A 12,106-nucleotide genomic window follows, 5' to 3' on the forward strand; every position below is an offset into this window, starting at 1 on the left:
TTGGGTTAAGATCAGGTATGTTTCATTAAAAAGTAAAATAACAAAATATCGATCTCAAAGTAAATTTCAATGAAATGTTAGAATCAAAAGCTCAAACACATCAAATGAATGGAAAACAACTGTCATATACTGACTTGGTATAGGAAACAGAGATTTATAACTAGCTAAACCCTCTCAATGAAAGGATTTAAACTTTATAAATAATACAATAGTCTTAAAAAAATAACACTTGTATATAAAGGTTATGCATATGTAGAATTCAAAATGCATATTGATTTAGCAAATATTCTTCAACCAATATTATTAAGAAAGTTTAAGAACACTTACCTGTCACTGTGGTAGTTGTAGAAGAAATTATCGTGGTAGGAGTTGTGGTAGGAGTTGTGGTGGTAAGGGTGGAAGTGGTGGGAGTGGTCGTGGTGGGAGTTGTTGTTGTGGAAATTGTGGTGGTAGGGGTTGTCGTAGGAGTTGTGGTATGGATTGTGGTGGTAGTAGTTGTGATAGGAGTTTTAGTTGTAGTAGGAGTTGTGGTTGGAGTTGGAGTGGAAATAGTGGTTGTAGTTGTCGTGGTAGGAGTGGTGACAGCAGTGGTAGGAGTTGTGCTTTGAGTTGTGGTAGAAGTTGTTGTGGTTGTTTCTATATGTTAAAAAAAACACATGTTCGAAAGTCATAAATCAATTGAGAGAAATCAAACCCGTGTGACAAACTTAAACTGAGGGAATTAAATCAAATATATGAGGAAAACAACGAAACAATAGAAACACCAAAGTGCAACAAAAAACCAAACGACAATGCAACACACACGGTTAATATAATTATATTATCAAAACAAATCTAGTAATGTTACAGTACTTTAATTACCGACTTTCTATTTGTTGGTATTGGTGTCGTCTGTTTGAGTTCATAACCAATTTTGTAGATTCGTGTTGGTCATTCTTTAGGCCAAACCAATGTAATTTCTTGTATTACGGATTTTTTTACTCCAAAAATTGGGGCAAGCGAGCGATTTGAAAATTTGAATACTTACAAATTATAATTTGCTAATTTTTTAGGCGAAGCTTGAAAAGTAAAGGCGAGCGATTAAAATTTGTTTTTTTGTAAACATCAAATAATAGGTTTTGACAATATTGATCACAGTAAGATAGTTTAAAACTTGTTTTACCGCTTGTACTTTGACATTTCCTGAAATTAACCACTGCTGAAGTGTTTTTTCCCTGTTTACCAAGTAACAATTGAATAAATATTTCAACTGCTTTAAATTCTCTCAATTGAATTGTCATAGATGTCTTTCCTCCTTCACTGCATTACGTAAAACTTGCAACTTGACGACTGTCTTGCAAAAATCAGAAACTTCTCATTCTTTCAGAACATCTGTGTTCACTCCAGCGTTTTGGGGGTCGAGCTGTTTGTTGATGTGTCTACATTTTAGTTTTTTGTGTTATATGTAAGTTGTCTGTGTCTGTGTCGTTTTAGTTTTCTCATTTTTGAACTTTGTATTTTTGGCACTTTGTATATAAATAATATGTTATGAGTGCCAATGAGACAATTCTCCATCCAAATCAAAATCAGGTTTGGAACAACTCCTCAATGTAATCAATATCCCTTTTATCAGGATACATTTAAAAGTAAAAAAAACACAATTATAGTACAAAAGGGTACATATTCATATTATTGGAGAACCTTTTCCCAAAGAACTATCGAGTATCTGGTATAATATTGTCAAGGTCAACACAGGTCCATGAATTTTGTAAAATTCCTCTCAAGACTTTAATATACCTTCTTTATTATTAAAAATAAGTAGACCTCTCTTTTAGAAAAGTTTTTTTTTAAATATGATGAATTTTTCCCCTTTGAAGTAAAAAATCTAAGTTTTTTTTCTTATTTTTCTACAGCAGTAAAATCCCTTGTCTGACAGTCCCTCATTTAGGAATTAGGTATTATTCATTTTGAGGGTCGTTCACAACCTGGTAATGAATTTAAAGTTCGGCCTTTAACACTTGGCTTTTCCTCAAAATAAACAGCAACTGTAAAGGATCCTATAATGACTAATGTAAAACAATTGAAACAGAAAAACGAACGATCTAATCTATATAAAAACGGAGAAACCACAGCTGTCTCAGGACAGGTGCATAAACATGGATAGTTTTGTTCACCCCGCAAACAATATTGCAGTTGAAGGCAACACGTTTCCATCTGAGTACTTAAGTCTAACGACAAAAATCAGCATGAGCTGGGGACAGCAAGTAAGTGGAAAAAAACAATTTTAATATGCTTGGAACGCTATTTTTAATGTTTACAAAAATAGCGGCTCAGGACGATTTGTTTTCTTGATGCGGGAAATTGGAATATTAAAAAAAAATCCGTTTACAAAAACAATATGAGCGGGCGGGTCCGTCAAACAAGAATTAAATTGGTGTGGTCTTAGTTTTCTATGTAAAGATTTGTAGTTAATGTTTTTCTTTTCGTCGTTTTGCTATGGTATTGTCTGTTTAAATTTGTCTTGATTATACAAATGAATTTCGAAATTCCCCTTGGTATATGCTCTCTTTTTTTCGGTTACACAGAAAACCTCCTTGGTTCCCTTCCTTGTTGCATGTACAACACGAAGAGGCATAGCTTAAAAGAGGGACCAAAGATACCATTGGGACAGTCAAACTCATAGATTGAAAATAATCTGACAGCGCCATGGCTAGTAATAAAAAGACAAACAGACAAATTATGATACAGAAGACACAACATAGAAAACCAAAGACTTAAGCAACACGAACCCCATTTAAAACTGGGGGTTATCTCAGGTGCTCCGGAAATAACAAAATGACAAATGTTACAAAAAATTCTAATACTGACTGGGTATTTGATTTATTATTAAATGGGTAATGACATTGTGTTGGTAAATAGAAATTAGATAATTACTGGTGAGTGTTGGTCCTGCGCTGCTTTCGGACCAAGGAAGTTTTTGTGGTGTTGTTTCTATTTTGGTAACCCTTTTGCTTATGTTTTACTTGATATGTGATTTATCCAGAGAGTGTTTACTATATTTTTTTGACGGAATATTAAGCGTTAACATAAGGTAAAGTATAATGAAACGGGTTATTGATATTTACCTGGGTTATGAAGGGAAAATTCATTCACTGAAATAAAGGAAGTCTTCAAAATGTCAAAATGTTACTTTGAATGAAAATTTATACTTCATTAGAATTATGTAAAACGACCGAATACAAGAATACGATCTGTTCTAAAAATACCGCTTTAAAAAACAATAATCTCGGGATATGAAATTGATGATGAACTTTATTATGAAATGAACTTTTTACTTACAATTCTTGTGTTTACTATACACACAATACACTATTTTTCAGAATATAGGACAACAAATATCAATCTGTATTATGTTTTGAAGTAAATAAACTCATCATAGATTATATTTTGTATTTACGACGACTCACGTTTAGTCTACAAAAGACTCACCAGTGACGCTCGAATCCAAACAAGTTAAAAATGCCAAATAAAGTACGAATTTGAAGAGCATTGAGTACCAACATTTCTAAACGTTTTGCCAAATACAGCAAAGGTCAAAGTTTTAAAATAGATTAATATTACAAAAAAAATATATATATACTAATATTGAAGAAAAGGGATACTAGAAAAAATATTTTCTGATTTCTGACAACATTTTTGTTATATCATTGACAATATTGTTATCATTTATGTATTGTACAGTGTTCTATGTACTTGACTTGTTTTCAAAATGTACCTCTTTACTTTACAGACATATTTACATACTTTAACTTTAGATCATACGGAAGAAATGTAAAAAATGACGATTACAATAATTAAAATTATGAATATGTAGAGCCTTAGTTTTGTAACTATTTCATTTCATCATAGATGGATATTGTAAATTATTATACCTCAGTATGTTTTTTCTATATAAAAAATAAATGAAAGAGTTGTGCTATTTCATTCCACAAACTAGTTGCCAGTCAATAGTTTCTAAGACTATTACCCGGTTAATAGTTTTATAATCATATTTCCCGGACTTTTTCGTACTTATTTTTCATTGGACAATTATGCGTCATAAATAATTCTGCTTGGATTTGTGCGCTTGACAACCCAAAACTTTAATATCGGTATAATCTGTTTGTGTTTATCGTCATTCAAATTAATCTATCTGCACAAAAAGAAATTATAAAAAGAAAGCAAATTTTCGCGACGCCTATTTTTAAAGATCTAAAATATAGTGTCAATTAAAATTTATGATATGGATCTGCCGTCGTCTACTTGCAATGTGTTTGCGTTTGGTTTACTTTAGTTATTTTTACGGAAATTTTTACACAAGTATTCCTAGTCTGCAGTAAATGAAATATTTACAAATACAACACAGACACAATAAAAAATCTTATCGTTCATCGCGTGCATATTTTGTTAAGTAAAAGAGGGACGAAAGATACCAGGGGGACAGTCAAACTCATAAATGGAAAATAAACTGACAACGCCATGGCTAAAAATGAAAAAAGACAAACAGACAAACAATAGTACACATGACACAACATAGAAAACTAAAGAATAAGCAACACGAACCCCACAAAATACTCGGGGTGATCTCAGGTGCTCCGGAAGGGCAAGCAGATCCTGCTCCACATGTGGCCCCCGTCGTGTTGCTTATATGATAACAAATCCGGTAAATAGTCTAATTCGGTAGGTCACATTCATGAAAGGGAAGGGGATTGTAGTTACGACGTAAGTTACATATCCGATATCATTTGTGAAACGGTATTCCATAACGGTCAACCAACTCGTGATGGCGTCCGCAAAATTTACGAAGGGATGGTTTCAACTTTACATTTAGAATTCTTGGTTTAATAGCTTCCTTGTGAGCAGCATCCTTCTATCAAGAAAGTCATGATAGGAAATGCAAGCACGGGAATATCGTATCAATTGGGAGATATATACCCCGTATGCAGGTGTTGCTGGGATGTTGCTACTAAGAAATGGAAAGTTCACAATTAGAAAGCTGTAATCATCTCTTTTGTCGTAAAATTTTGTTTTCAACCGACCCTCATTGTCAATTTCTAAATATTAGTCAATATATGAGGCTGACTTAACTATATCTGTAGTATCCTTTATCTCTAGTTCGATGGGATAGATGAGTTCAACATAGTCACCACATTTTGAATTATTTAGTGAAAGAACATCATCTATATAGCGGAAAGTAGAGTCATCCTCATAATAATAAAGAAACAAGTCGACAAGAAGAAGGGCACAATTTGTACCCATTCGAATGCCGACAGTCTGTTGAAAAACACGTCCTCCGAATAAACAAATATGTTGTCAATCAATAAATCAAGCATCTTGATAATGTCAGTTTCAGAGAATTTTTTGTTTGAATCAGAGTGATCCTTTACAAAGTAGGATTTATCCCTCCCTAAGACAAGATACTTGTATCTACGTTGGCCATTTTTTTTATGCAACAAAGCAATGCCAACTCTTTCAATCTGTCTTTTAGTTTGGCATGTGGAATACTTGTGTAAAGTGTAGAAAAGTCAAATGTTTTAATACTATTACACGATGAAAGAGAGTTAGATTGTATGTACTCTAAAAGATCTTTGGACTTTTTAAGTATCCACATCTGATTCACGCCACCTCTAGAGTAGGCAGTTTCACAATAACTTTGAAGCCCGTCTTTGATTGCTGATGTTAATAATTTAGTAAGAGGTTTCGTGGAGCACTTGGAAGACCAAGCAATATACCGTTGTTTTAATGACACTTATGTAGTTTAGGTATCCAAGACAGTGATTAAGTAACATTTTTCATTTTATCAGATGATGTATTTAGACTTTTAGAAAGTTTTACACATACCAACTATTGCCCTCGGCTTCGTCTCGAGCAATAATTGGTATATCAGGTACACCAAACTTGCGATTACCCTTACACCAAGTCAATAGGTGTATACTATCTATAGGTGGTGATACTCACATATATTTATTGAACAATTAGTGTTATCGCATATACAACCATCGCCTTCAACATCTGTATACGACTGACAAGGATTATTGGCCTAAGGAAAAATGTTTCATGTATATTTGTATAGAATTAATCTCTGTCTAAATTCGTTAGTTTTTTGAAAAAAAGCAGTGAACGTATTTCAAACATAGATACTAAAAACTTTGTCGAGTACCACACACTGCCAGATATATGAAGAAATTACACTTAGGTATGTCTTTAAGTCTTTAAATATCTCATCATTGCATACGTCTAAAACATCACTCAGCTGGTTAGATGAATATACACAAAAGGGTTGCAATTCATTAATTAGAAGTTTACCTTAGTCCTGATTCGTTCTTACTTTCAATTTTACAAAACAATTCAAGTTTATTTGCTTGAGAAATGTTTTTGTCGATTACAGAAAACAACGATTTTTAAGTTAATCATAATAAAATTTATATAAGATATTGAACACAGATAATCGAAATATACTTACATTAAAAACAAGACATCTGCTTGTAGCCACTCCATGATAATTCACAATATGACAGTACATCTAAAACGTTAGCAGAGTTAGTTAAATTATCTATAACATATATGCAATATGTGCATTCAAATATATAGTATTTTGACAGTTGCTATATCAAAATGTTAAAATTCATTAGCAAAGAGCGTTGATTTGATTTGAATTTTGGTGTTTAATCCCACTTTTAAGCACCAAATTTAGGCTATTTTTATTGGTGGAGGAAACCGGAGTGCACGGAGAAAACCACCGACCTTCGATAGGAAACAAAGATAATTGAAGAACTATAAAAGCAAAATATGCATACTATGATATTTCGATTTAAAAAATGTATTTCCACTGTAAAAGCAAGATCGTTATTTCACCTGCTTGACATGACCTTCCCACAGAGCATAAATAAACCCTACCTATTCCATGTGGTATCTACTTAGAGCAATTTAAAGGGAGTAACATTTTGATGTGCTTAATAATAATCTGGAGATACAAATGTTTTTTTTTAATCCAAGTTATTAAATTTTGAAAAACATATAAATTATTGACAATTAGATCTTTGAAATTTCACAAACCGCGCAAACGCAGCCGTAAATAAAATCAATCCATTTCCGAATAAAAAAAGTGTGGCAAACATATCAGAAAATTAACAAACTGATTATCAAACTCATTTCATTCTTACATTTTGAATGTTTGTAATGGATTATAAATATATAATTTTTCATGGGAAAACATTGTCTATGACTCATGCAAAGCAGCCATAATACCATGCATGCACATTTGAATCACCCAAGATACTTACATCGCTACGACATAACTCTTTGTTACACATATAGCCTGGTGCTAAAAACGCAAATGATCATAGTTAAACGTTTTTACTTCAAAATTTTACATCAATGAATTGATCAATATGTATACATTTCAAATAATATAAATTATGCAATCTTCATATGGATATATGATGTAACTTGGAAAATTTGTAAGTCTGTTTCGTTCAGACCAGATCTCATTGTAAGTTTTGAACCAATTAAGCATATATTTCAAGGGCATTTAAGTAAAACATAAATACACAAAATAATGTTTTATGATGCTAACATGAAGGTCTCCAAAGCCAAAATATTTTGTGTGAACTCAAAAAGAATCTTCAGCTCTTAAGATAAAAAAACAAAGGTTCAAATTTGTCTAGCCTCACTCAGCTTATAATTGAGGGCTACTTCCCAGTTAAAGTGCTGAACAATTTACAAGTTTTTTTTATTTATTTACTCTTCTGTATTTTTAAGGTTCCATGTAAAGTGACTGGTAGAGGAGGTAGAATTCAACATTAATATTCCTGAAATTAACATATTTTGAATAATACTGACAATAAAATGTTTTAAGTTTACAATTGTTTTTTTTCTGGTTGAAACCCCATTCAAAAATACTCATGACTGTAATGTGTTTACTTATGTAATACATAAGAATTTCTGTGGGATTTCATTGTATATATTTGTTTACACATCGTTATAAAGGAATCGTATAAGACTGTCATAGAAATGAATGGTTTAAATAGATATATACCCAGGTTAAAGCCACCCTTTTTCTATTTAAGAAAATATATTTTCCCTGGCAGGAATATGACAATTGGTATCCATTCGTCTGATGTGTTTGAGCTTTTAATTTTGCTTATTGTCTTTCTGTGTAGAATTTTCATCGGAGTATGCTATGTTTGTTATTTCATTTTAAAAGCATACTTTGTGCTTAGTTCTCTGTGTACACATCAATAGTTTTTACTGGTTGAGTTTTTATTCCCGGAGGGTATCACCAGCCCAGTAGTAAGCATTTCTTGATATGGTCATAATTGTAAATGGACTGTTTACCAAACTTTGAATTTTGAATTACAAAGGCTTTTCTAACAAAACATTATAATTACCTTAGCTGTATTTGGCAAAACATTTAGTAATTTTTGGTCCTCAATGCTTTTAAACTTTGTACTTTCTTTGGCCTTTCTAATTATTGATTATAATTCGAGCGTCACAGATGAGTCTTTTGAAAAAGTTAAACCACAGAAATACTGAACTCCCAGGACAATTCTATATGGAAAATCCCTAATCAAATGGCAAAATCAAAAGCTTAAACACATTAAACGAATTGATATCATATTCCTGATTTGGTACAGACGTTTTCGTATGTAGAAAACGGTGGATTAAACCCTGTTTTAAAGCTAGCTAAAGAAACATGCGTTTGACGCAATTACAAAATTTGAATCCTGGTATCTATGATTAGGTTTTTTAATATCATTTATCATGTTCCACGACTGCCATATGTGAAGCAGGATATGGTTACCCTTTACGAGCACCTCAGGTCACCCCCAGTTTTAAGCGTGGATTGTGTTGATCAGTCTCTATTTTTCTGTGTTTGCTTAGAATTATGTTGTTTGTCTTTTTGAATCTTTTTTTTTTAAATGACGATGCCAGTTTATTTTCGACTTATTATCTCTTTGGTTACATTTGGTCTCATAGATGTTCGCATTTTTCGAAACTAAAACATCCCTGACTTTCAAATATTCAGCTTTGAGCTGGTTAAGGTTATAACAGAAAAGCACTTTGAACGCAAACATAAAATTGAGAATGGAAATGGGGAATGTGTCAAAGATACAACAACCCGATCATAGAACAGACAACAAACAGTTTATAAAGTGTTAGTTTCCTTTTACCGCATTTGTGCAATGAAATGGCTTGGTTCCTTGATTTCAATCTAATCATACCATCCATTAATGATAGAAAAGAATGAAAAGGTGACATGATCAAATTGAGAATGGAAATGAGCAATGTGTCAAAGAGACAACAACCCTTCAAAAATGTACAAAAAACCAAAGGCCGCCAATGGGTTTTCAACACAGCAAGAACATTCCGCACCCGCAGGCGTGCTTCAGCTTGCCATTAACAAACATGTGTACTAGTTCAGTAATAATGAACGTCATACTAAACTCCAAAATATTGAAGTAAACTAAAATTTGAAATCAAACAAGACTAATAATTGACTTATATGAACGTTTTCTTATTTCCTCTAGTGTTTATAAAGTTTCTACATACCTAATGTGGTAGCAGTCGTATGCTTCTGGTTGTAGTGGGATACTGTAAAACAAACCTTTACAAATTACAAAAGTCGAATTTAACAATCAATAATTAGGTTTATTTAATGTAGATATTAACTTTTGTGATCTTGTGGTAACGTCAAAAGCAATATGCATAACATATTACATATCAACCGAATACTATGCACATGTCCTATGTGAGGAATCTGATGTTCAGTAGTTGTCGTTTGTTGATGTTGTTCATACGTGTTTCTCGTTGCTCAATTTACATAGATCTGACCATTGGTTTTTCCGTTTGAAAGGTTTTACACATGTCATTTTGGGGGTTCTTTATAGATTGTTGCTCGTTGTGAGCCAAAGCTCTGTGTTGAATACCGTACTTTGACCTATAATGGTTTACTTTTGCAAATTGTGACTTGGATGAGAGAGTTGTCTCATTGGCACTCATACAACACTTTAAAAAAAGGTTTTTGGAGTATAAATTGTTATTAGACATCATATGTCTGCTTATTTTGGAAAAGTTTCATACATCATTTTTGTTTTCTTACTTATAACATGATATTTTTGTATCTTTGTGAAAAGAAATGCACACATATGTATGGAGTTTTTGATAAAAAATCACGTTTTCATGGGAATAGATCCCTGCATTACACGTCAATATATCGGCTTGAAATCAAAACTTTACAAAGTTGGAATAATTAAAAATCATAAATAAATGGCATCAATAGCATGAACCAGCACTTTTAAACTAATCAAAGTACCGATTTTCAATAAAAATGAAAACTTGATAAACTATTGTCTTGTATATTTTCGACGAATTTATATTGGGATTATCATACAATTGTTATTAACGTAACACCATGACAAAATCGAATAATGTAAAAAAAAAAAGACACAGAATAGAAATATAACATAAAGTATTATTATCCCGTTCAAAGTTCTTCTTACATATAGTTAATCCTTATACATTGCTGTTATTGGTAACTGGATAAGCTTGATTATTTAAAAACCGTGCTACTATTCTTCATTATGTTATAAAATTTTGCTATATTTAAAATCAAAAATGATAAATAATGACTTCATGTTCATTACAAAATTGCATTATTAGAAAAGTATATTTTGAAGAACTATGAAAAGCCCCTATGCAATTTATTGTCTTTTAAATTAGTAATTTTAGTTGGTTTTCAGGAAACAACGTAATCACAATAAATGTGTCCCGTATAGCGATCGGAAAGGGTAATATTACCCACTTTAATATATAAACCATGAAAATCTGGCATTCAAAGGGAACTACAAGACAGTTCATTATCGCGCAAATCAAAAGATGGGAAATGTATTTTAAACCACTTCAGAAACGGAACAAGCAAAAATAAACAGATAACTCTGCATGCATTTATATATTAAACGATTTAACAGATCAGCGATTTATGTCTGTATTCTATATATTTTCTTTTTATTTTAGCTTTGGAAGAAACTTGTGCATCGAGTATGCATTTCTGTCCATACTGGACAATGATTAATGAATAAAAGACAAACGATATTGAAAGATCAGTACACGTAACTCAGTATTGATATAGATAAATTATACAAAGGACGCTTAAATAATAATGTTATAAATTATCTACGTTCATATCCGTAGATATGGATATTTTAACACCCTGAAGTACTCCAGTACACCATGAGGCGTAGCCGAAGGGTGTACAGGGTACTGAAGGGTGTTAAAATATCCTTATACTGCAATCAGCTATTTTACTATACAGATAAAGCTATACGTATAAACGTTAGCTTTATACGCCAATGAACTCAACTAACCTATAAGCCCCGCCTACTTACCGGAACTACTGTATTTCATCAACAACGTCACGTTACAACCATGACAACGTGTTGTAACAATGGTCAAAGTTTTATGAATTTAAACTTGTTATGTCTTCAAATTGGTAATTTATATACCATGTTTATTTAATGTTATTAATTAAGTTCATTTTCCCTTTCTAATTCCTTAAAATGTCAATGTCTTACCGCCTGGACTACGTTTATAGGGAAATACCCCAAAATGGTACCCCATGAGGGAAATTCAAAACACTTTTTTTTAACAATATTTGTTACATATTTTTTTTTTTTTTTTTTTTTTTATCGATTTCAGTATAAAGACAATATACGTATAGTGTCTTGAAATATGAAATTTATTTGTATTCGGCACGAAACGGGATAATGCTCGGTACAACCTCGCATTTCTCCCGTTTCTAAGCCTCATACAAATAAATTTCATATTTCAAGACACTATACGTATATTGTCTAAATGTCTATGAATATGAACGTAGATAACGAATTTATTCCCGATCTTAGTCCGAATCGGGCGAGTTTTATGGAAATTCGGGTACAAAGTGTAACGTGAAAACAACGTTTTTTACATTATCTACAAAAGTTTTATTGAAATTTGGAAATTTTACATATTTGTACGGGGTTTATGGTACTACCTTTGGTAGAACCCTACAGGTAGTCAAATATAAGATGTTTTAAATACGGAGACCGAG

General features: G+C 32.1%; 1 protein-coding gene across 1 annotated transcript in view; it reads right to left on the minus strand.

The window, feature by feature from the left end:
- The window catches only part of LOC143063287 (uncharacterized), a 61,144-nt gene that overhangs the window by 3,212 nt on the left and 45,826 nt on the right, over positions 1 to 12,106 (minus strand). The window contains exons 15-20 of the mRNA XM_076235342.1: positions 9,571 to 9,612; positions 7,302 to 7,342; positions 6,482 to 6,541; positions 5,977 to 6,058; positions 3,105 to 3,131; positions 328 to 636 (exon numbers count right to left, since the gene is read on the minus strand). Of these exons, the coding sequence (XP_076091457.1) occupies positions 328 to 636; positions 3,105 to 3,131; positions 5,977 to 6,058; positions 6,482 to 6,541; positions 7,302 to 7,342; positions 9,571 to 9,612 (561 nt within the window). The remainder of the gene's footprint in view (positions 1 to 327; positions 637 to 3,104; positions 3,132 to 5,976; positions 6,059 to 6,481; positions 6,542 to 7,301; positions 7,343 to 9,570; positions 9,613 to 12,106) is intronic.

The sequence above is a fragment of the Mytilus galloprovincialis genome, chromosome 2 (assembly GCF_965363235.1).
Source record: "Mytilus galloprovincialis chromosome 2, xbMytGall1.hap1.1, whole genome shotgun sequence".
NCBI classification, from domain to species: Eukaryota; Metazoa; Mollusca; class Bivalvia; order Mytilida; family Mytilidae; genus Mytilus; species Mytilus galloprovincialis.